Source organism: Puma concolor, chromosome B4 (genome assembly GCF_028749965.1).
Source record: "Puma concolor isolate L17-30 chromosome B4, mPumCon1.1.hap2, whole genome shotgun sequence".
Classification (NCBI taxonomy): domain Eukaryota; kingdom Metazoa; phylum Chordata; class Mammalia; order Carnivora; family Felidae; genus Puma; species Puma concolor.
The window spans coordinates 19633651-19654533 of record NC_141673.1 but is presented as its reverse complement, the minus strand read 5'-3'; the positions used below and the strand labels follow the sequence as shown (position 1 = coordinate 19654533).

General features: G+C 35.2%; 1 protein-coding gene across 2 annotated transcripts; it reads right to left on the bottom strand.

Annotated features, from left to right (window-relative positions):
* Positions 1-315: 315 nt before the first annotated feature.
* On the bottom strand, positions 316-19619 carry PMCH (pro-melanin concentrating hormone). Of its 2 annotated transcripts, XM_086712521.1 has the most exons (5): positions 19546-19619; positions 10836-11037; positions 1371-1558; positions 838-1036; positions 316-549 (listed from the first exon to the last, which is right to left on the bottom strand). In XM_086712521.1, exons 2-5 carry the CDS (start codon positions 10861-10863, stop codon positions 500-502), a joined length of 465 nt encoding a protein of 154 aa, XP_086568647.1. In that variant the 5' UTR covers positions 10864-11037; positions 19546-19619; the 3' UTR covers positions 316-499. The 2 variants fall into 2 exon arrangements, with proteins under 2 accessions (XP_086568647.1, XP_025782630.1); XM_025926845.2 differs by lacking the exons at positions 10836-11037; positions 19546-19619 and having other exon boundaries at positions 1371-1667.
* Positions 19620-20883: the final 1264 nt, after the last annotated feature.

Here is a 20883-nt window from a genome sequence, read left to right as displayed (position 1 = left end):
GCGCGTGGGTGGCACAGTCGGTTAAGTGTCCGACTTCAGCTCAGGTCATGATCTCGTGGTCCATGGGTTCGAGCCCCACAACGGACTCTGTGCTGACAGCTCAGAGCCTGGAGCCTGCTTCGGATTCTGCGTCTCCCTTTCTTTCTATCCTCCACCACCCATGCTCTGTCTCTGTCTCTCTCTCTCAAAAATAAGTAAACATTAAAAAAAATTAAGAAAGAGATCAAGGTATAAGTTATGATTCTTTATTATATTGGTCTGAAGTGTATATAAGGTTAGTGTGTTAAGCATTTAAAAAATACTCATAAATCATAATTATGCAGAATATTCACAAAGTTTAATGCAGAGATAAAGCATATCATTTAAGTTACAGATTTATTTACTTTATTTTAAAACAGACATTTTAAATAATACAAGTCATAGTAACATTAAGGGCTTTTTCCTGGACAGACAATTAAATGATTTTGTTTTCTTCAGGAAAGATGTGGTCCAGCAGGTTTCAGACTTGCCAACAAGGTCGATAGACTCTTCCCAGCATGCACCTGAGCACTGAAGGAATAAAAAAGTTTAAATTGTCTACAGGACTATTATTATCACACAAAATTTATTAGAAATAAGAGAATGGATCTTATACAGCTAATTCTGAGTAAGTCAGTATTACAATAACTCTTAAATTCTTTTTAATCCCACATCTGTGGCAGGGGGCACTTAATGTCAAGTGTAATTGAACCATGGTCTTACTTGATTTTGTTAAGATTGGATCCAGATCCACTTAAAGTCAGAATTCTCTTTTATAGTATTAAGATGTAAGAATTGAATTTTAAAAAGACTACTCACTGTCAAAATCTCTCCTTCCTATAGGAAATTTAGCTGAGTTTTCTTCATCCCCAATTTCTCTCTTTTCTTGTGTTGATTCAGTATTCTGAACTCCATTCTCAGCTGGAAAAGCTACAGATCCTTTTAGTGCCAGATAAGGTTTTATAGCCAGATTCAGTGGCAGACCATGATTTAAGAAATTATGTTTGGAGCCTGTGTTCTGTAAAGAAAAGGTTGATTTGTGTTTTAGCTGTCTTATTGGGAATAGAACTATAATATAGTTGTATAGTATTCTCACTGATCATTTCAAAGATGGCTCTGTACTGTTTTGACTCTTTAAAAATACATTAGATACAGGTTTTTGGGAAAAACCTTTTGGATAAGAGGTGTTGTCCAGAATGGAAAAACCACCTGCTATGGTACGAAATTTCATCAGTTGTCCTAAAGCATAATGTGACTGCTTGCATATATTTTTATAAAATTTTACTTTCAAAAGCATTGTAAACATCATTCAGATTTCCACTGAAAAAAGGATAAGTCCCATTGCCACTTACCTTTGAATTTTTGTTTTCCTCATCGTTCATGAAACTGCTCTCATCATTTTTATATTGTTCCAGAGAAGGAACGACGACTGATTTTTGAGGAGTATCATCCTTCTGAAAAGCTTTCCCCAGCCTAAATGTATTAAATACCATGTCATCTTCTAAATTTCTTATGGACTTGGATGCTGAAAGTAAAATGCCTTGAGAAAACAGAGAAAAAGTTAGTATTAATATGTAGGAAGAGAGACTCATTTTTGCCATTCTTAGTTTGATGTTTGCATAGAGTCAAATAAAAGTATGTAAAGTGAAGGAAAATTTCTCAAGTCAACCTGCTTTGAAAGTGATTCCTACCTTTATATATTTTCCAGTTTGAATAGAAAGCACTTCAAAGACGTAGACTTTCATCATTCTAGAAATGACTCATCAGATAGAGGCTAACCTCTTGTATAGCTGCTAATACCTACATTGTTTTGGTTTTAGTGGCATATTGTTTATTTTGAGTGTGTATTTTCTCAGAATCTGATTAAGATCCTTGGTAGAATGCTTTCTGTTGAATAGATTACAGTCTCTTGAAAGTGGATTGTTATTAAGGAAGACCATGGGACACCTGGCTCTCCATACTCTTACTGTTTTCTTCTCTATATTTTCTGATTAGGCATGGTATTAAAGCTAAAGTTATTTTATTTAAGGATGATAAAGGTTTTATTTACTTTTAATCCTGATTAAATTGAAGTAGTCTTCCAAAAGGATTTTCTTTCATAAATGCTCAGTTTAGTTTTTGGTAATTAAAGTATATATGCCTGTCAGTGTGAACAAAAAGTCATTCATGCCTTATCAAAAATTGGCTTGTCATTGTGTTTTATCTCTGCATTTACAAGAGGATATTAATTATGAATTTAACAATGAATAAGAAGTCCATGAAAAGAGTATTTATGTGTTCTATAAATATTAATTTTGGGTGAATATGTTGTATAATGGTTAATTAAACATTTTGCAATTAAGTTCTCATTTTGACCCCTCCAAGTAGGAGAATACATTCTTGTATTTGTCTTTTGGTATATATGTGCAAAAATTTTCTAGGGTATGTTCCTAGGTGTGGAATTAGTCATGGAATACACGTGTTCAGCTTTACTAATGCCAAAATGTTTACAGAATAGTGGTAGCCAATTATCTGCCCACCAGCAGGGGTTTGACAATTCCCATTGCTCCATGTCCTAACCAATACTTGGGTATCTTATTGTCCTTTTAATTTGTATTTCTCTAATTACCAAAGAAGTTGAATGTCTTTTCATATATTTATGAGCCATTTGTCATTCCTCTTATGTAAAATGCCCCTTAAAAAAAATCTTTGTCCATTTTTCTTTGGGTTGTCTTTTTCATAGTGATTTATGGGAGTTCTTTATATCCTAGATGTTATTGTTAGTTACATGTGTTTTATATATTTTTTCTCATTTTGTGACTTGTCTTCTCAACCCCTTTATGGTTCTTTTGGTGCACCAAACTGCTAAATTTTATTGTTTAAAAATTTTTCCCTCATAATATGATTAGTACTTTCAACATGTTTTTATTTAGAAATCTTTCCCAACCTTGAGATCATTATCATATTTCTATACATTCTAAAGCTGAAATGTTTTGACATTGACATTTAGATTCTTAATTCATCTGAAATTTTGTGTATGATTTAGAATAGAGATAAATTTTACTTTTTCCAAATGTTTTTACATATTTCTTGAATAATTTGTCCTGTGTCTACTAATCTGCACTGCTGTCTCTGCAGTATATCAACTTTCTGTATACATGTGTGTCTCTTTCTGAACTCTTCTTTCACTGCCAAATCAACAATCTTAATTATTATAATTCTAAAATAATTTTTGATATCTGGTAGGTCAAGTTTCCTAGCTGCCTGCTCACCCACCAGTTTTTCTTCTACAGCAGTTCCTTGGCTATTGTCCATTTCTTTTTCATATAAATCTTAACATCATCTTTTCAAGTTCTGTGAGAAACTTTGGTGGGATTTTGAAGGGAATAGTATTAGTTCTGTGGATTAATTTTAGAGGGTAATTGACAGTTTTAGGATAATTCATTTTCTTATCCATGGACATGGTACTTTTCCATATTTATTTAGATCTTCTTTAATCTTTTAATAACATTTACTATTTTCTTCATAAAGTTCTTACATGTTTTTGTCGAAAGGATTATAATTCTTTATAATTATACTTAAACTATTTTAGTTATTATAAATGGTATTTTTAAGAAATTTACCTTTTCTAATGTTATTGTTGGTTATAAACATGCATTTGGCTTTTGTGTAGTGCTCTTATAAACAAAAAACTTTCTAGATTCTTTTTAATTCCAAATAGTTTATAAATGTATTAATTCTTTGGGGTTCTCCATGAAGACAATTGATATAAAAAATAAAATAATGGCATTTTATTACCTCCTTCCAAGCCCTTCTGTATTTGTATGTGTGTGTGTGTGTCTTTCTTCTGTGTGTCTGTCTGTGTAAGCATGCACACTAATACTGACCAAAACCTCCAGTAAATGTTGGGAATAGAGATAACAGACATCTTTGCAGTATGACTGATTTTAGAGAGAATGCTTTTAATGTTTTGCTGATGATCATATCATTTTTCTCCTTCGATCTTTAGTAAATGAAATGAACAGATTTTTCTCATGTTAAATCAACCATGTGTACATGAAACAAACCTTTTAAAAATATAATTGGAGTCAATATGATAGTATTTGATTTAGTACATTTTACGTTTATTATCATGAGTGAGATTGATATGTACTTTCTCTTTCTTATGTTGCCTTTGTCTGGCTTTAAGGTTATGCTAGCTTCATAAAATGAACTGGGGAATATGTTTATTGCATTTCTTTTCTCTCCTGTAAAAACTATTTGAGTATGGTGTTTTCTTGCTGGGGTTTTTTTTTTTTATAACGATGAATTCACTTTGTTCAGTGACTGTAGGAGTATTCAGCTTCTCTGTTTCTTTTTTAGTTTGTTTCAGGAATGTGTATTATTATAGAATTTGTCCATTTCACTAAAGTTTTCAAATTTGCTAGTATAAAGTTATTAATAATATTTTCTTCTAAATATTTTAATTCTTGCTTCATCTGTAGTTATATTTTATTCTAATTATGTTTACTTGTAGTCTTACAGTCTCTGCCTGTCTCTCTTTCATCCCTCTGTTTTGATCAGGCTTCCTAGAAGTTTATCAGTTTTGTTAGCCTTCTCAAAAACAAACTTTTGGTTTGTTGCTCTTTATTATATTTTTCTATTTTATTAATTTCTGCTGTTTATTATTTTGGGGGGATATTTTTTAATTTTTATAAGTTCTTACATTAGAAGAATAAATCATTAATATTTAGACTTTAAGAAAATAAGCTATATGTTTCCTTTTATGTATCATTTTTGCTAATTCCTACAATTTTGATAAGTGAATATTCAGTGTTTAATTCTAAGTTTTTATTATTTTCATTATTTCTTCTTTGACCCCTCAGTTACTTAGGTACTTTTAACATTCCAAATATATGGGAATTGAAATTTGGGGGCAGGGGCTACCAATTTTCAACAAAGTTGTGTCAGAAGTCTTGGTCTATAAATTGTAGAGTATTTGAAATCTAGATTCAACAATATGTAATGATTTTCAACTGTTTTTGACATACAAATACAAATTTCATATAGTTCAACATAGAGAAACTTGCCTTATGGCCTATAATATCTTCACTTTACATAAAAGTTCTGTCTATTCTTGAAAAGACTATGTATACATTATTGTTGAGATCAGGGTTCTATAAGTCTCCATAAGATGACACATGATAATATGTTGTTTAAATCTTAGATGTTTTATTCATTTTTTGTCCACATGAACTATCTATTATAGAAAGAGATTCACAAATCACTACAATGGACTTACCTAATTCTTTTTGTAGTTTGCAATTTTTGCTTTATTTATTTTGAGCTTATGTTATTAGGACACTCAAATTAGAAATTGTTTCATCTTGCTTATAAGCCAAATCATGTATCATGACCCTCTGCAGCATTAATAATGTGTCTATTACTGTTATTTTCCTGTATCTTTATGTTTTAGATATACCTATTGTAAATACCATGTAGCTAAGTTTGGAATTTTTAGTCTGACAATTCTGTCTTTTACTTAGAGACTTTAGTCTATTTATATTTATTCTGTTTACTGAATCACTGAGATTCATTACCACTGTCTTCTTTTGTGATTTTTGTTTGTTCTAATATGTTTTCCTCACCCCACCCTCCCTTTCTTGCCTTCTGGTTAAATTTAATCTGTTTTTGTTCTTTTAGAGGCAACCCTAGACATTTTAATATCATCTTTAGTTATTTATGTTGTAGTTAATCTGTATTTCTGCGTTTCTCCCAAATAAGGTAAACACCTTCAAATCCTTAGCTCCAGTTACCATTATTCCTAATTTATATGCTATTATGTTATTTTTTTAATGTTTATTTATTTTTTAATTTTTTTTTTTTTTTTAACGTTTATTTATTTTTTTTGGGACAGAGAGAGACAGAGCATGAACGGGGGAGGGGCAGAGAGAGAGGGAGACACAGAATCGGAAACAGGCTCCAGGCTCTGAGCCATCAGCTCAGAGCCTGACGCGGGGCTCAAACTCACGGACCGCGAGATCGTGACCTGGCTGAAGTCGGACGCTTAACCGACTGCGCCACCCAGGCGCCCCAATGTTTATTTATTTTTGAGGGAGAGACAGAGTCGCATGGAGGAGGGGCAGAGAGAGACACACAGAATCCGAAGTAGGCTTGAGGCTCTGACCTGTTAGCACAGAGAGTCTGATGTGGGTCTCGAACTCACCAACTGTGAGATCATGTCTTGGGCTGAAGTCAGATGCTTAACTATCTGAGCCACCCAGTCCCCCCATTGCTATTATTTTCTAAGATTTAAGTTCTGTCTTGATTTTTTTAATGAAATAGACACTATTCTGTTGTTTTATGCAGTTAACTCTTGTTTAGATTTACCTGCAAGCTTACTTTTTTTTCCTCACCATTCCTTTTTACATCTGAGATCTTTGTTTGGTAATTGTCTTCCTTCTGAAATACAAGTTTCTGAAGTATACTGAGTTAGATGCTAACTTAGTGAGGGTCTGTTAGTTATGAACTAAGTTTTGTTTTGTTTTAGTTAAATGTATTTTGCTGTTCTTAAAAAATGGTGTCCGTGTCTATACAGTCATTTATTTGACTATTATTTTCTCTTAGTACATTATTATTTCAGTTTCTGGTTTTCATTGTTACTAGTGAGCTATCAATGCTGTCGGTTTTAATCATGATGTCTTTATAGGTAATCTCTATTTTCTGTCTGTCTGCTTTTAAAATCTTCTCTTTGGCTTTGATGTTCTGCAGTTTCACATGATGTGTCTGGGTTTGGATTTCCTTTAATTTATGCTTAGATTCTTGAATCTGAGGTTGAGTGTTTCTTATGAATTCTGGAAAATTATTAGTTATTATTCCTTTGAATATTGCCTTTCCCTTTTCTGGAATTCCCAATATAATATTGGGCCTCTGTGCTTACTCTGTCCTCTATTTCTTGTAACCCTCTCTTTCCTAGTTTTTCTTTCTGCTTCTGTGCATTTTAAATAATTATTCAGAGTTATATTCCAGCTTACCAGTGCATTTTCACTTATATCTAATCTGCTGTTTAATCTGTGTTGAACTTTTAATTTCTTATATTTTTTATTTTTAAAAATTCTTTTTGGTTCCTTTTCATATCTGCCTGGTCAGTTTAAAAATGGTTTTCCATTTTTAAAAATTTGAAATCTTTTATTGCTTTAAATCTATTCTTAAACATTGATTTTATATTTGTATCTAATTATTCTAGTATCTGCTATCTTTGTCTGTTTGATTCTATAGTTTCTTATTTCTGCTTATCCCTAGTTTATGGTGTCTTCTTCATGTGTTTAGTGAATTTTCATTTTTTGTATATATTCATTGAACTGTATCCAAAGGAGTTCTTGAAATTCTTGTGTTGGCTTCTGCCAGGCCCCTGGAGCACTAGCAACCCAGGGCCACTTTAAAATTTCTGCTTGAGGCTTTTCAGGCCACAGCATCAGTACAAATACCAAACTAAGTCAGTATGCCTTTGTCATTAGGAATTCTCAGGACAGTATATATTTTTTCTCCACCCGCCCCATCTCCCTCCCTTGTTTTCTTAGAGCCATTCCCAACATAGACTTGTTTCCTTCTACAGGCTGGATTTTTTTTTTGGTCGTTTACTTCCTTATGGGGTTCCCAGCTTTATGTGGGATTTTCTGATCTGAGCTCTCATTTTACTTGGGTCCTAAGGTTTGTCTTCTGTCCCAGCATATGTGGGTCATTAAAACCAGGTGCTAGGCCACCAGGAATTCACAGAATCTCTCAGAGCAAATGTTGTCTGTAACCCTTGTTAAGTCCTGTGGAATTTTTTTTCTTTTCTAGCTTCGTATGGTTTCCCTTATTTTACCACCCGTCCAGCCATACTTTATAAAAGATGTTTTTGTCAAGTATTTTGTCAAGATGTTTTTTACTGAGAGGTGGTCTCTACGTAAGTAGTCTGCCATATCACTGGAGTTTGATATATCACTTCATACTTTAGTATAAAATTCTCTCTGCAAGGGAATCTTTGTGCAAAATGTATATATAATGCATGCTAAATTATATCCTTTTTAACTTTTGTGTTATAGGGCTATATTTCACGTTCTTCAATGGTACTGTTTAATATTCTGATTTCTGTAAGTATGTTTTGTTAGAGATGGAAAGAGCTGCTAATTCTTTTGGGGACTACTTAAATCTTATTAGGGATATGTTTTCTGAGAGCATTTAAATAAAAGACTCTGAACTCCTCTGACTTTGTTCTTAGAGTTTTCTTTATCTTTTTAATGTTAGTTGTGCCTTGATTTTCCCCAGGGTTTGAACCTGCTTTGGAGGTGCTATTTAATCTACAAAAGTCCTTGTTAATGGTAATTTTTTTTTTTTAGCTGCTATTCTAGAAGTATAATAAATATTTATAATTATGTATTTTGTGTTAAATTTTCACTGCATGAATTGGTTTGGCTGATCTTCACCCAAAATTGGGACCAAATTCAAACCATTTAAACAGTTTAGAAAAGTTAGTTAATGTTTTCCTTTATTTTGTTTAAATTGTCTTAGACTCTGAACAGTATGAGGTTTTCCCATAATCATTTAATTATGGAGATAGTTTCCAATTTTCTTAAATGATAACTTTTTTTTGAAACATTGGTTACTCTGATGTGCAGTGGAGCATAGTAGATTTCTTTTCCATTGATGCTGAAAATGAAGTGTCCCCAAGTGGTAGAAAGGAACTTTGAAGAAGAAAAACTCTTGCCAGATGGACTTGGGTGGTTCAGAAAACCTTGGAAAGGCAAAAGGTTTATATCAAATGTGATCTTCATTTTCTGAAGAACTACTAACACCATGTATTTGTAAGTTGCTTTATCAAATTTTTCTTTTCTCCAGTTAACAGATCTTTCCCATACGATGCCAGTTAAGTGCAGTGCAAACCGAAGGGATTGGTTATTGTTTTATTGAGAACCCTGAATTTCTTAATGGCTAATTTAATGAATCTAACAGCCAAGATTGCTCAGTTATTACCAAAAGATATAAGAAAACTTAAATTCCTCCTCAAATTTATACAGTGAATAACCCATATACCTCTACCTAGATTCTACCATTAATATTTTACTATACCTGTTTTATTATCTACCCATCTTTCTATCTCTCCATTAATCATCTTATTCTTTTTTTTTTTTTTAAGGTTTATATATTTATTTTTGAGAGAAAGCGAGAGAGTGAGCGAGTGAGCATGAGCAGGTGAGGGGCAGAGAGACAGAGAGAGAGAGAGAGAGAGAGAATCCTAAGCAGGCTCCATGATGCTAGTGTGGCTTCAACTCATAAACCTTGAGATCATGACCTGAGTGGAAATCAAGAGTTAAATGCTTAACCTGACTGAGCCATCTAGGCACCCTAATCATCTTATTCTTCTAATGCATTTCAAAATACATGTATCAATATATTTTCTACTAAATACTTCAGTATGCATATCATTAAGTACAATTTAATATTTGTTTACAAATTTTTAAGTTAAAATTTTACAAAAAATGTACAATTTGTGCATTTGGTAAGTTTTGACAAATCTATATATCTATGTTACCCAAACTCCTTTCAAGGTAAGATATTGCCATCACCCTGGAAAGTTATTTCTTGCCTCTTCATCATTAACTGCCACCACTCTCCCATCTCCATGCCTTACCCCAGTTCTGTGTCTGAGACCATCTTTGTTCTGATTTTTTGCACTGTGAATCAGTTTTGCCTGTTCTGGAATCACACAGTATGTAGTCTTTTGTGTAAGTCCTCTTTCACTTAGCATGTTTGACATTCATCTATGATGAATCTATGATGTGTGAATTAATAGTTCCTTCCATTTTATTACCATTGTTTGAATAAATCACAGCTGGTTTATCCATTCTCCTTTTGATAGACTTTTGAGTTGTTTGGTTTTTAGTTTTTGCTGTTATAAATAAGGCTTCTATGAACATTTTTGTACAAGTCTATTTGTGGACATGTTTTTATTTTCTTGTGTAAATACCTAGGAATGGAATTGCTGGGTCATAGGGTATGTATATTTGATATTATAAGAAATTATCAGATTGGTTTTTTTTAAAGTAATTCTACCATATTACACTTCAACCAAGAATTTATTGGAGCTTCAATTGCTCCACATCCTCACCAACATTTGATGTTGTCAGTCTTCTTAATTCTAGTCATTTCAATAGATGAACATGATATCTCATTGTGGTTTTAATGTGCATTTCTCTGTTAATGATACTGAGCACTTTTCATGTGCTTATTAGCTATTCACATACTTGTTTTGTGAGGTGTCTGTTTAAATCTTTTGCTCTTTTTTTGGGGGAGGGATTTTTTTTTTTAATTGTTGAGTTGTAACAAGTTTTTAAATATCCTAAATTCAAATCCTTTGCTTTGTGTTTGTGTGTGTGTGTGTGTGTGTGTGTGTGTGTGTGTGTGTGTGTGTGTATGTATTTTTTCTCTCTCTTGACTATTCATTTTCTTAGTTGGGTGTTTAGATGAACAGAAGTTTCTAATTTTGATAAAATTTATCAATTCTTTCCTTTATCATTACTTTTTGTGTCCTAAGACACAAAAAGTGTCTTACCTCAAAAAGTGTCTTGCTTACCTCAAGACACAAAGATATTCCCCTATACTTCCTCTAAACCTTTATGGTTTTAGCTTTTACATTTAGGTCTATGGTCCACCTCAAATTAGTTTTTGTGTATGATGTGAGTATGAAGTAGGGTTTTATTTTCCTTTTTATGTATGGATATACAGCTGTTTAGGTACCATTTGTTGAAAAGATTTTCTTACCCTCATTGTGATGCTTTGGTGCTGTTTTTAAAAACTAAGTGACCAAAAGTACATACCTATTTTGGGATCCTCGAATTTGTTCATTGATCCAATTGTTTATTCTTTTTGCAGTACCATATTATCTTGATTACTATAGCTTTATAGTAATATTGGAGTCAAGAGTATAAGTGACGCAAATTGGTTCACTTTCAAAACTGCTTTGGATATTTTATTTCATGTTTATAATTATAAAATTGTAGTGTACATTCTTTTATCGCTCTGGAATTAAACCAGAAGTTATTAATAGAAAAATAGTTAAGGCTATCTACAGATATTTACATATTATGCAACACACTTTTGAATAATGTATGGTTCAAGAAGGCAAATGCAATAGAAATTAGAAGATACTTTGAACTGAAGATAACAAAAATATGGCAAAAGATGGGGTTTAGTTATGCAGTGCTTATAGAAAATATATAGCTTTAAATGCGTATTTTAGAAAATAAAAATAATTGAAAAATTAATTATCTAAGCTTATGTCTTAAGGAATTAGTAAAAGAACAGCAAAGTAGACTCAAAGAAAATAAAAGGGAGAGGTTACTAAATATAAGAATAGGGATCAATAAAATAGAAGGCAGTCATAGAATAGAAAAATTTTACGAAGTTAAAAGAATAATAACTAATGACTTGTTGGCAAGACCACTTAAGAAAGAAAGACAAAAAACACAAGTTACTAATACCAGGAATGTAAAAAGAGAACATTGCTATAGATCTTACAGATATTACAAAAGATAATAAGTGAATATTATAAACAACTTTTTGCCAATAAATTTAGATGAGATGAATGAGGGGTTGGCAAACTCCTTCTGCAAAAGGCCAGATAGTAAATAGTTTAGGCTTTGGGGACTGTATAGTCACATCTATTCAGCTCTGCCTTTGCAGCATGAAAGCAGCTGTGCATAATGATTCAAAACTGGGTATGGCTGTGTCCCAATAAAACTTTATGCACAAATACAGATAGCCTGAGGGACATAGTTTGCTGACTCCTGAGACAGACAAATGCTGTAGGAAAAAAAGACGTTAAGACTGCCACAAGAAATAGGAAATCTAAACATTTCTGTATCTACTAAATAAATTGAATCCATAAATTAAAACCCTTTGTCTCAAAGAAAACTCCAGGCCCAAATGGCTTCATTGGTATATTCTTCCAAGCAATAATACCAATCTTACAAAAATTCTATCAGACAATAGAAAAAGAAGAAACAGTTTCTGTGGTAGCTTTGTAATCTGTCACCTTACCTAGGCTGAACTATATTTTCCAAAATTTCCTTCCCTTTATCTGTATGTTTCTAGTTGGAGTTGGCCACAAGAGACATTTTGTAAGAGATTTAGAGGACAGAAGTGTGAATCTGCATTCATTTAGCTTACACATTATTCTGCTTACCTGCTGGCTCATCTGGTTGGCTTAGGCAGCAGTCAGTTTTTCTGACTTTTTCACTTTCAGTTTTTCTAACTCCTGGGACGTGTGCATGCGTGTGTGTGTGTGTGTGTGTGTGTGTGTGTGTGTGTGTAGTTCTGTGATAAAGGGCACTAGCTTTCCTACAGGACATATCAGATACAGCAAGATCAGATATGAGTTTCAGTCTGTTTTCACTGTTTTCAACTCATGCGTATGGGTTCCAGCTTCTCCTGTTCTTCCTTACTTTATATCTATCTTCCCTCCCAACTGTCTGCCCTGGGGACTCCAGTATTGGATGCTACACTCTTATGGAGAATGCCCAGTTAGATTCCACAATTGCAGGAGACCAAATCCCTATAACAAATCCTATATATGTGTGTGTGTGTGTGTATGTATGTATGTATACATGTTTGGTTCTGTTTCTCTGAATCCTGCTATTTCCCCAGCTCTTACTTTGAGTCTAGCATAAACTTGGCACTAAAACCTGACAAAGATATTACAATAAGAAAAAATTGTAAGCCAATCCTTCTCATCAACAAAAATGTAAAAATTCTAGGGGTGCCTGGGTGGCTCAGTCAGTTGAGTGTCCGATTTCAGCTCAGGTCATGATCTCACGGTTGGTGGGTTCGAGCCCCGCGTCGGGCTCTGTGCTGACTGCTCAGAGCCTGGAGCCTGCTTTGGAGTCTATGTCTCCTTCTCTCTCTGCCACCCCCCCCCCCCCCCCGCTCATGCTTTGTCTCACTCTGTTTCTCAAAAATAAATTAATGTAAAAAAAAAAAAAAACAATTTAAAAAAATGTAAAAATTCTAAACAAAATATTATCTAGTAGAAACTAGTTATGTGGAAAGAATCATAATTCTTGACCAGGTGAGGTTTACTTCAGGAAAGTAGACTGGTTTAACTTTCAAAAAAAATCAGATTTACCACATTAAATTAATAAAGGAGTAAAAACATGATCATCTCAATAAATGCAGAAAAGCACAGTGATCAGCTGTGCCAAATGCAACTGGGTGAGATAAGATAAGAACTGAGAATTCATCTTTGATTTGGCTGTGTGGATAGTCCTTGGTGACCTACATGAAGTTTCAATGATGCTGATAGAGACCAAACCCCGGTAGGAGAAGATTTAAGAAAGAATTGGAAGAGAGTAAGTGGAGATGTTAAATATAAACAAAATGCCAACAATTTATGCTGAGGAATGCAGAAAAATTGGGCTGTGGATAGAAGAGGATGTGGCACCAGGGGAATATTTCTATTTAAAGGTGGAAGATATTATATCATGATGATAATGAAGAGAAAGAAGTGTCATTGCTGAATCTGTGGGACTCAAATAACAGAAGGTTTCACATGTTATTGACAGTGTGAAATAAAAAGGACATTCATTCCCCTTCCAACCCTTAAGTATGTATGGTGGTTAAAATATCAGTGAAATGGAGGAGGGTATAAGTATGTTTATTACCCAGAAAGTGTAGTACAAATTGGAGAGAGAGAGAAGAGAAAGCACAGAGCTGTTTGGAGATGACAGTGTCGGAAAGATGGATGACTGGAGGGCTCACATTTGGGTGCAGAACAAGGACAGCAGGGTATATGGCAAGGTGGATTTGGCTGGCAAGAGATTTAGTCCTAGCACTTCTTAGAAGAGGATGGTGGTGTTTCTGTGTGTGGTGTTTACGTAGTACACAGGAAAGGGTAGCTCCTGGTGGGCATTTAGGCCACTCAGAATGCAGCAGTGGAATTGAGAGGTTACACCTCAAAGAGTTTGAATTTAGTTGATGAGTTGATTCTAGTTTTTCTGTGAAGAATCAACTTGAGTCTGTAATTTGAAGGCTTGGGAGAGATGCAAGGCTCCCAGCACACAGGCTCAGGCTCATAGAGATTCTTAGGCTTAGAGATCTTCATGATATGGGGCCCAGCTGAGGGCTGTGAAGGCTATAAAGCTTTTCAAGAATCTGCTTGAGTCTGTCTGTAATTTGAGGGCTTGGGAGAGATACAAGGCTCCCAGCCCACAGGCTCAGGCTCATAGAGATTCTCAGGCCTAGAGATTCTTCATGATATGGGGCCCAGCTGAGGGTCGTGAAGGCTATAAAGCTTTTCAAGAATCAACTTGAGTCTGTAATTTGAGGGTTTGGGAGAGATACAAGGCTCCCAGCACACAGGCTCAGGCTCATAGAGATTCTCAGGCCTAGAGATTCTTCATGATATGGGGCCCAGCTGAGGGTCGTGAAGGCTATAAAGCTTTTCAAGAATCAACTTGAGTCTGTAATTTGAGGGTTTGGGAGAGATACAAGGCTCCCAGCACACAGGCTCAGGCTCATAGAGATTCTCAGGCCTAGAGATTCTTCATGATATGGGGCCCAGCTGAGGGTTGTAGAGGCTATAAAGCTTTTCAGTTTTGCAGATACAGTGTGGGTGGGTAGGGTATCTTGTCACCATGCTCAATGTAATGGATTTGTGGGATGGTAGGTGGAAGATGGGAGAGTTGGTGATGCTCTACTGAAATTAGCCCAGTGAATATGAGACCAAGTGAGTAGAAACATTGGTATCCTCAAGCTTTGTTCTGTCACGGCTGCTAATTGATTTAAATATTTATATCTCTATAATATGTATTTGAATTATGGGGCTGCCTTGCATAAGGTTTCCTCTTTTTTATTTATGTATGAAGATTTTAATTCATCTCTGTCTATGAACACTGGTGGACTGGCTGTTTCCCAGGATCTCATTACTGGATGATGATGTTGCTATTAGTGTCATATAAGCAGAATTAATAAAATTGTTTAAAGAGTCAAATGAAGAGCCTGTTCTAGTGAATTACACATTACCAGTTTTTAGAGCTTAGAAAATTCTTGAGAATTGCCTTAAAACCTTAATGCCGTGAATCAAGATATAAGTAACATCAAGAGTTACATGAACATGCTTGAGATTATGTTTGTGGCCAAATTTTTCAGTTGCCTTGCAAAGAAAATTCTTGGATATTGTTTTGATTCTTGGCAATTTTGGAGTCATCTGATAGCATGCTTCCAAAATAACAATGTGATGATAGCTTTCAACATTGGGTTACCAAAAAGGATTGTTATATTGTATACATTGATTCATAATTTCAGGTTTCTTCACCATTATGGTAAATACTGCATTGAGACTTCATTGTTGCACATGTTTGGAATCTTATGTTTGTACTCTCATGGCTGTCTTCAGCCCTCAGACATTCTTGATTATCACATTGAGAACTCTAGACTCTCAAAACATTTTGGTTTCTATTATGTAGGATGCATATGAGATTCGTTTGTTCTACTTCATTTTCTTCTGTTTGTGATAGAGATGGGATCAGATGGAAACATCTTGATATTGGTATGCATGCTAGTCTTCATTCTGTGTAAATACAGTGCTCTTTTCTACCATCATGACTTTGTTCTTGTTATTCTCTGCTCTTAAAATTCCCTCATCTTGTCCCTTCGCCCATCTAAAACTAAAATACCTTTCAAGACTCTTCTTTTGTAGCTTTCTCTGAGTATTATAGTCAAATACCTTTTTCTGAACTCCTACAACATTTGTATTACATTATTATTTAGAAAATAATTGTTTCTTACATTCATTACTTTACCAAGGCCTTATGTATCTGCAGAAACTTGTCTTGATGACTTCAATTGTTTATCATTCCCTGTATCCCTACCATGTAACTTTGTCTTCCCACTGTGGGCAGGGTGACCTGCCCACTCCTTGACTTTGACCTCAGTCAGGTGACTTGCTTTAACTAATGAGAAGCTAGTAGATATTACACAAGAAGAGACTTGAACTAGTCCTGCACATTGAGGATTCTCTGTTGAACCTCTGCCATCACCAGGAGAACATTCCTCTGCTAGCCCACTGGAGAGAGTTCCACATGGAACAGAGCCCTTGCTACAGCTGAGGCCTTCCTAGATCAGCAGATACCCATTCAAACATCAGACATTAAAGCAAGTCCAGTTGAGGTCAGTAGAGCTGCCTAACAGACTTTCAGCTGATTCTAGAAGCACAAGCTATATAAACATAAAGTTTTGTGTGTGTTTGTTACACAGCATTATTATAGCAGTAGGTAATTGATACAAATGTTCTGTGTCGCCTGGCCTTTGTCTTGCTTGCTAAGTTTTTTTACTATTCTCTCCCTCAGTCTTTGATCACTGTCTAGCCATATTGGCCTTCTTTCTGTTCCTCTGATATGCCAAGATAACATTTTTGGCTCTAGACCTTTGCCCTACTCTGTTCCCTCTGTCAGGAGCATCTTCCTCCTATTATTTGTATGGGCATTTATCCCTCATCATCCTGAGGCTCAGCTCACGTGGCATGATTTCTGAGGATGCTTCCTTGATTCCACTGCCTGAAGGAGCCCTCTTCTAAGTCATTCTGTATTCTATCTCATCTTTTCATTTTCTTTACTGTGCTTCTTATTTTCTAAAATTATCTTATTTGTGTATATGTTTATTGCCCATTTTCCCCAGTGTCCAGGAGGGTAAGGACTTTGTTTTATTTACCTTCTTAACCCTGGTATTAAGAACAGAATCTGGCATATGGTAGACTTTCATTAAATAAGAGGTAAATGTATGAATACATTTTTGTTAATCAAGATGACAGACAATACAAAGTATGATAGGTTCCTCGGGCTGCTGTAACAAATTACCATAAATTTGATGGTTTGAAACTACAGAAATTTATTTCTCACAGTTCTGGAGGCCAGATATCTGAAATCAAGCTGTATGTAGGGCCACAGTCCCTCCAGAGGCTCTAGGGAAGATCTTTCATTGCCTCTTCTAGCTTCTGGTGGCTGTTGGCATTGTGGCTGGCTGCATCTGTCTCTGTCTTCATAAGGTCTTCTCTGTGTCTTTCCTCTGTGTATCTGTCCATAATATCCCTCTGCTCCTTACCTCTAAGGGTTCATGTGATGGCATTTGGGGCCCACCTGGATAATATAGGAATATCTATTCATCTCAGGATCCTTAATTTATTCACATCTGCACAGACCCTTTTTTCCAAATAAGGTATTACATACACGTGACCATGTTATGTAAGCTCACTGTGCTATTTCCTCTTCTTCCAAAATTCAGTTATATAAATAACTGAGTTAAGAAAAGTTATTTCTGTGATTGAGAAATACCTGCTTCTGGTCATTAGAATATAAGCTAACTGAGGACAGGGGAATTTGTTTTGTTTCATTTTTCCCCCTGCCCCCCACCAGCAGTCTTTTCAAAACCTTTGAAAATGCAAGCCAAATCACTTCACTTCTCAATTAAAAAACGTCAAAAAACTTCAGGCTGCATAGTGGTGTCCAAACCTCTCCTTGATCTGATGGTCTCTCTGATTTTCTGATGTCTTCTTTTGCGCTTCTCAACTTGCTCTCTCAGTTCCAGGCACATTGGCCTATTTGCTGTCTCTTAAACTTGTGGTTTCCATGCCTGAAACTCTCTTTCCCCAGGTATCTGCCAGCTTGCCCCTTTACCCCCTAAGTTGTGTCTCAGAGGTCATCTTTTTAGTAAGGTCTTCCCTACACAGCCCTTTCCTGTTATGCCCTGCCCCTCTTCCTCACTTTCATTTTCTCCTAGAACTTAGTATCACCTGACATGCTATTTTACTTATTTCTTTGCTGACTGGCTTTCTCTGTCCAGCAAAATGTAAATTCCATGAGGACAGGGATATTATCAGTTTGTTCATTGCTATATCCCCAAGGCTTTAAATAGTGTTTGGCACATAGTAAGCACTCAATAAATGTATACTGAATAATTCAATGAATGTTCTGCAATGTGACAGTCCAGTGAGCCACCCAGATTGCTGAGATATGGTCTGCCTATCTAACACTATGTGGAGATAATATTTCTGTGGATTTTTCTGTATTCTAAATGCTTGGTTTAGACTGATTGATTTTAGTATTTACTACTGTGTACTTGAAATGCTGTTAATTCTCCATGTAGTCAAAAATGGCTAAACTCTCTAATCCCTTTCTTTACAACTTTGTGTAGTGAAATTCCCAGGTAAACAACCTGTTAAACGTCTTGTTAGATTTCTTTTAGTTGTGTATATTTTGGGGGCAGTGGTAGTGGTGGCAAAGAGACACTTTAATGGAAAACCATAAGTTAGGATTCCCCATTCTCTACTTAAAACTCCAATAAGTTATTTTTTCAAATTAAAAAAATATATATGTTTTAACTTTTAGTTTTAGAGAGAGCATGTGAGTGGGGGAGAGGAGCAGAAGGAGAGAGAGAGGATCTTAAGCAGGCTCCACACTCGGCATGTAGCCTGATATGGAGCTCAATCCCATGACCCTGAGATCGTGACCTGATCCGAAATCAAGAGTCGGATGCTCAACCAACTGAGCCGCCCGGGTGCCCCTAAAACTCCAAGAAAATTCTTAACTGAAATTTTGATAAAAAGCAAATGAGGCTATGTAGCATAAGATGAATAAAGAGTACTATAGTGTAGTTGCACTAGCCACATTTTAAGTGCTTAGTTGTCACACATGGCTAGTCACTATCATTTTGAACAGTGCAGTTATAGAACATTTCATCATTGCAGACAATTCTACTGGACAGCACTGCCCTAGACAGTGGGAACTGTGAAGATTGATCTAGATAACAAGATAACAGTTATTTTATGTTTTGTCTCCCCAGGGAAAGTATAAGGATTGTGTTTTGTAGTTCTCTTGTGCTTTTATTCATTCAACAGATGGTTACTGTGTATCTAATAATACATGCCAGGCACTGTGCTAGCCATTAGGAATTCAGTAGTTGGCAGGAGAGCCTCAGGCCCTTCTGTATGAAGTTTATATTCTAATGGGAGAGATACTCATTAAATAGTCAATCATACAAATAGCTATAATCTACATAATGCTGGATATAAAGTAGCTGTTTAAACAACCACTGGTTAATTAACGAATATGTACAGTCTCACCAACTTCTTAGATCCTTACAAAACAGGCACAAAAAGTTACATAGTAATGTATAGTTCAGGTATACAGGTAGTGTCAAAAGTTTCTGTGCAGCTAATAAATTTAGTAATATGCAGACTGCCTTTTGTATTTTTTTTATTTCGGACATAGAGCAAAGATTATGTCAGTTGCCCTGTGGTTTAAAGCCACAGTTATTCTGAGAGTACACAGTTGCCATCATTGAACAGTAGCTGATCCAAAAGAATTCCAGCCAAGATCTTGCCAATGATGGAAACAAATGATGTGTCCTGGTAGTTGCCAAGAAGTATATTTTTCTTGTTGATGGCAATCATTGTGTCTTTGAAGCTCTTCATATATTGTGATGTACATATATGACTGTTCCTTAGGAAGCAGTCAAATTGATTCAAACCCTGCTTACCTCTGTGTAATTTGCAGTTATACAGATGCCTCATAAATGTTTTCAGTACTGCTGCCGCCGCTGCTGTTGCCAATAACATTCCATAGAAAGTTCTAGAAGTGCCATGGAGACTGGCACTTTATCATTGTTTATTATTTTAATTTCATTTTTCCCTTCAAATCAGCAAGTCTTGCTTGTGCTGTTAAGTCCTAGAAATTCTCCTTTAATATGGAAGGGGGTATGAAGTGTAATTCACACCTCTGAGAATTTTCTTTTTGTTGTTGATTTTTGTAACCTCCTTTAGACTTCTCTAGGTGGTATATCTGTGTGTGCTTTTTATTGTTAGACACTGACACTGCCAGTACCCATAATAATCAAAGGAATTATTGCATTGGTTAATAATTAGTGGAATAACAGATTCACAATAGAGGCAAATAAATTGGGAGATTAGTTTTCCTATGCAAAGAGGAGTTTGGGAATAATCAGAGCACAGCCAGTGTGGTGGCTCCACATGTCACCAGAAACTAGGTTCTCTCTTTGTTCTTGGCCATACTTAGTACCGGCTTCCATCTCCAACATCACTATGGTAGTTGTTGCAACTCTAGTCATCATATCTGTATTTCTGGCTGAAAAGAGGTCGGGGGGGGGGGGAGGCAAAATATAGCACACATCAGTTGAAGCCACACAAGGTATGTCTATCTACCTGTCACAAAATCATTCCTTATTGCAAGGGAAGCCAGGAAGTAATTTTTAGGTAGATCTAGTTGGCACCCCAAATAGTATTAAAAGTAAAGAAAATTAGGAGTATAGATATTATGTTGATAGCTTACAGTCTTTCTCACTGTCTAGCATATATTATTGTTGGTAAACTGTGGGCAGGTGGAAAAACTACTGTTATTAAGAGTGTGAAATTGCTCGTGAGTCCACTTTTATGAATATGACTTAAATGTAGCTTTTTGGAAAGCAAGAAAAATACACTTTCTACTTTTATAAAGGAAAAACTGGTTGAGGTAATGAAATATTTTTCGTACATTTTGTTTGACCCTGGCTAGTCAAGTATTTCCCATGACCTGAAGTATTGTTCACTCAGGAAAGAAAAATCAAGCACGTAGTAGGCACCCAATAAATCTTACTGAAATTAATCACATTTACCTATCTTTGGTAGAAGTTCATTATGTGGTTTCCTTATTAATACAGGGTAATGTTACACTAGCATGAATGATTAATGCCACTTGATGAAGGATGACATCATGAAAACTCGAATTACTTCATTTGTTCAGTTTTCTCATTTTAGAATATGACAGCAATACCAAAAACCATGATGCCTAGGAATAAAGCTAACCAAAGAGGTAAAAGATC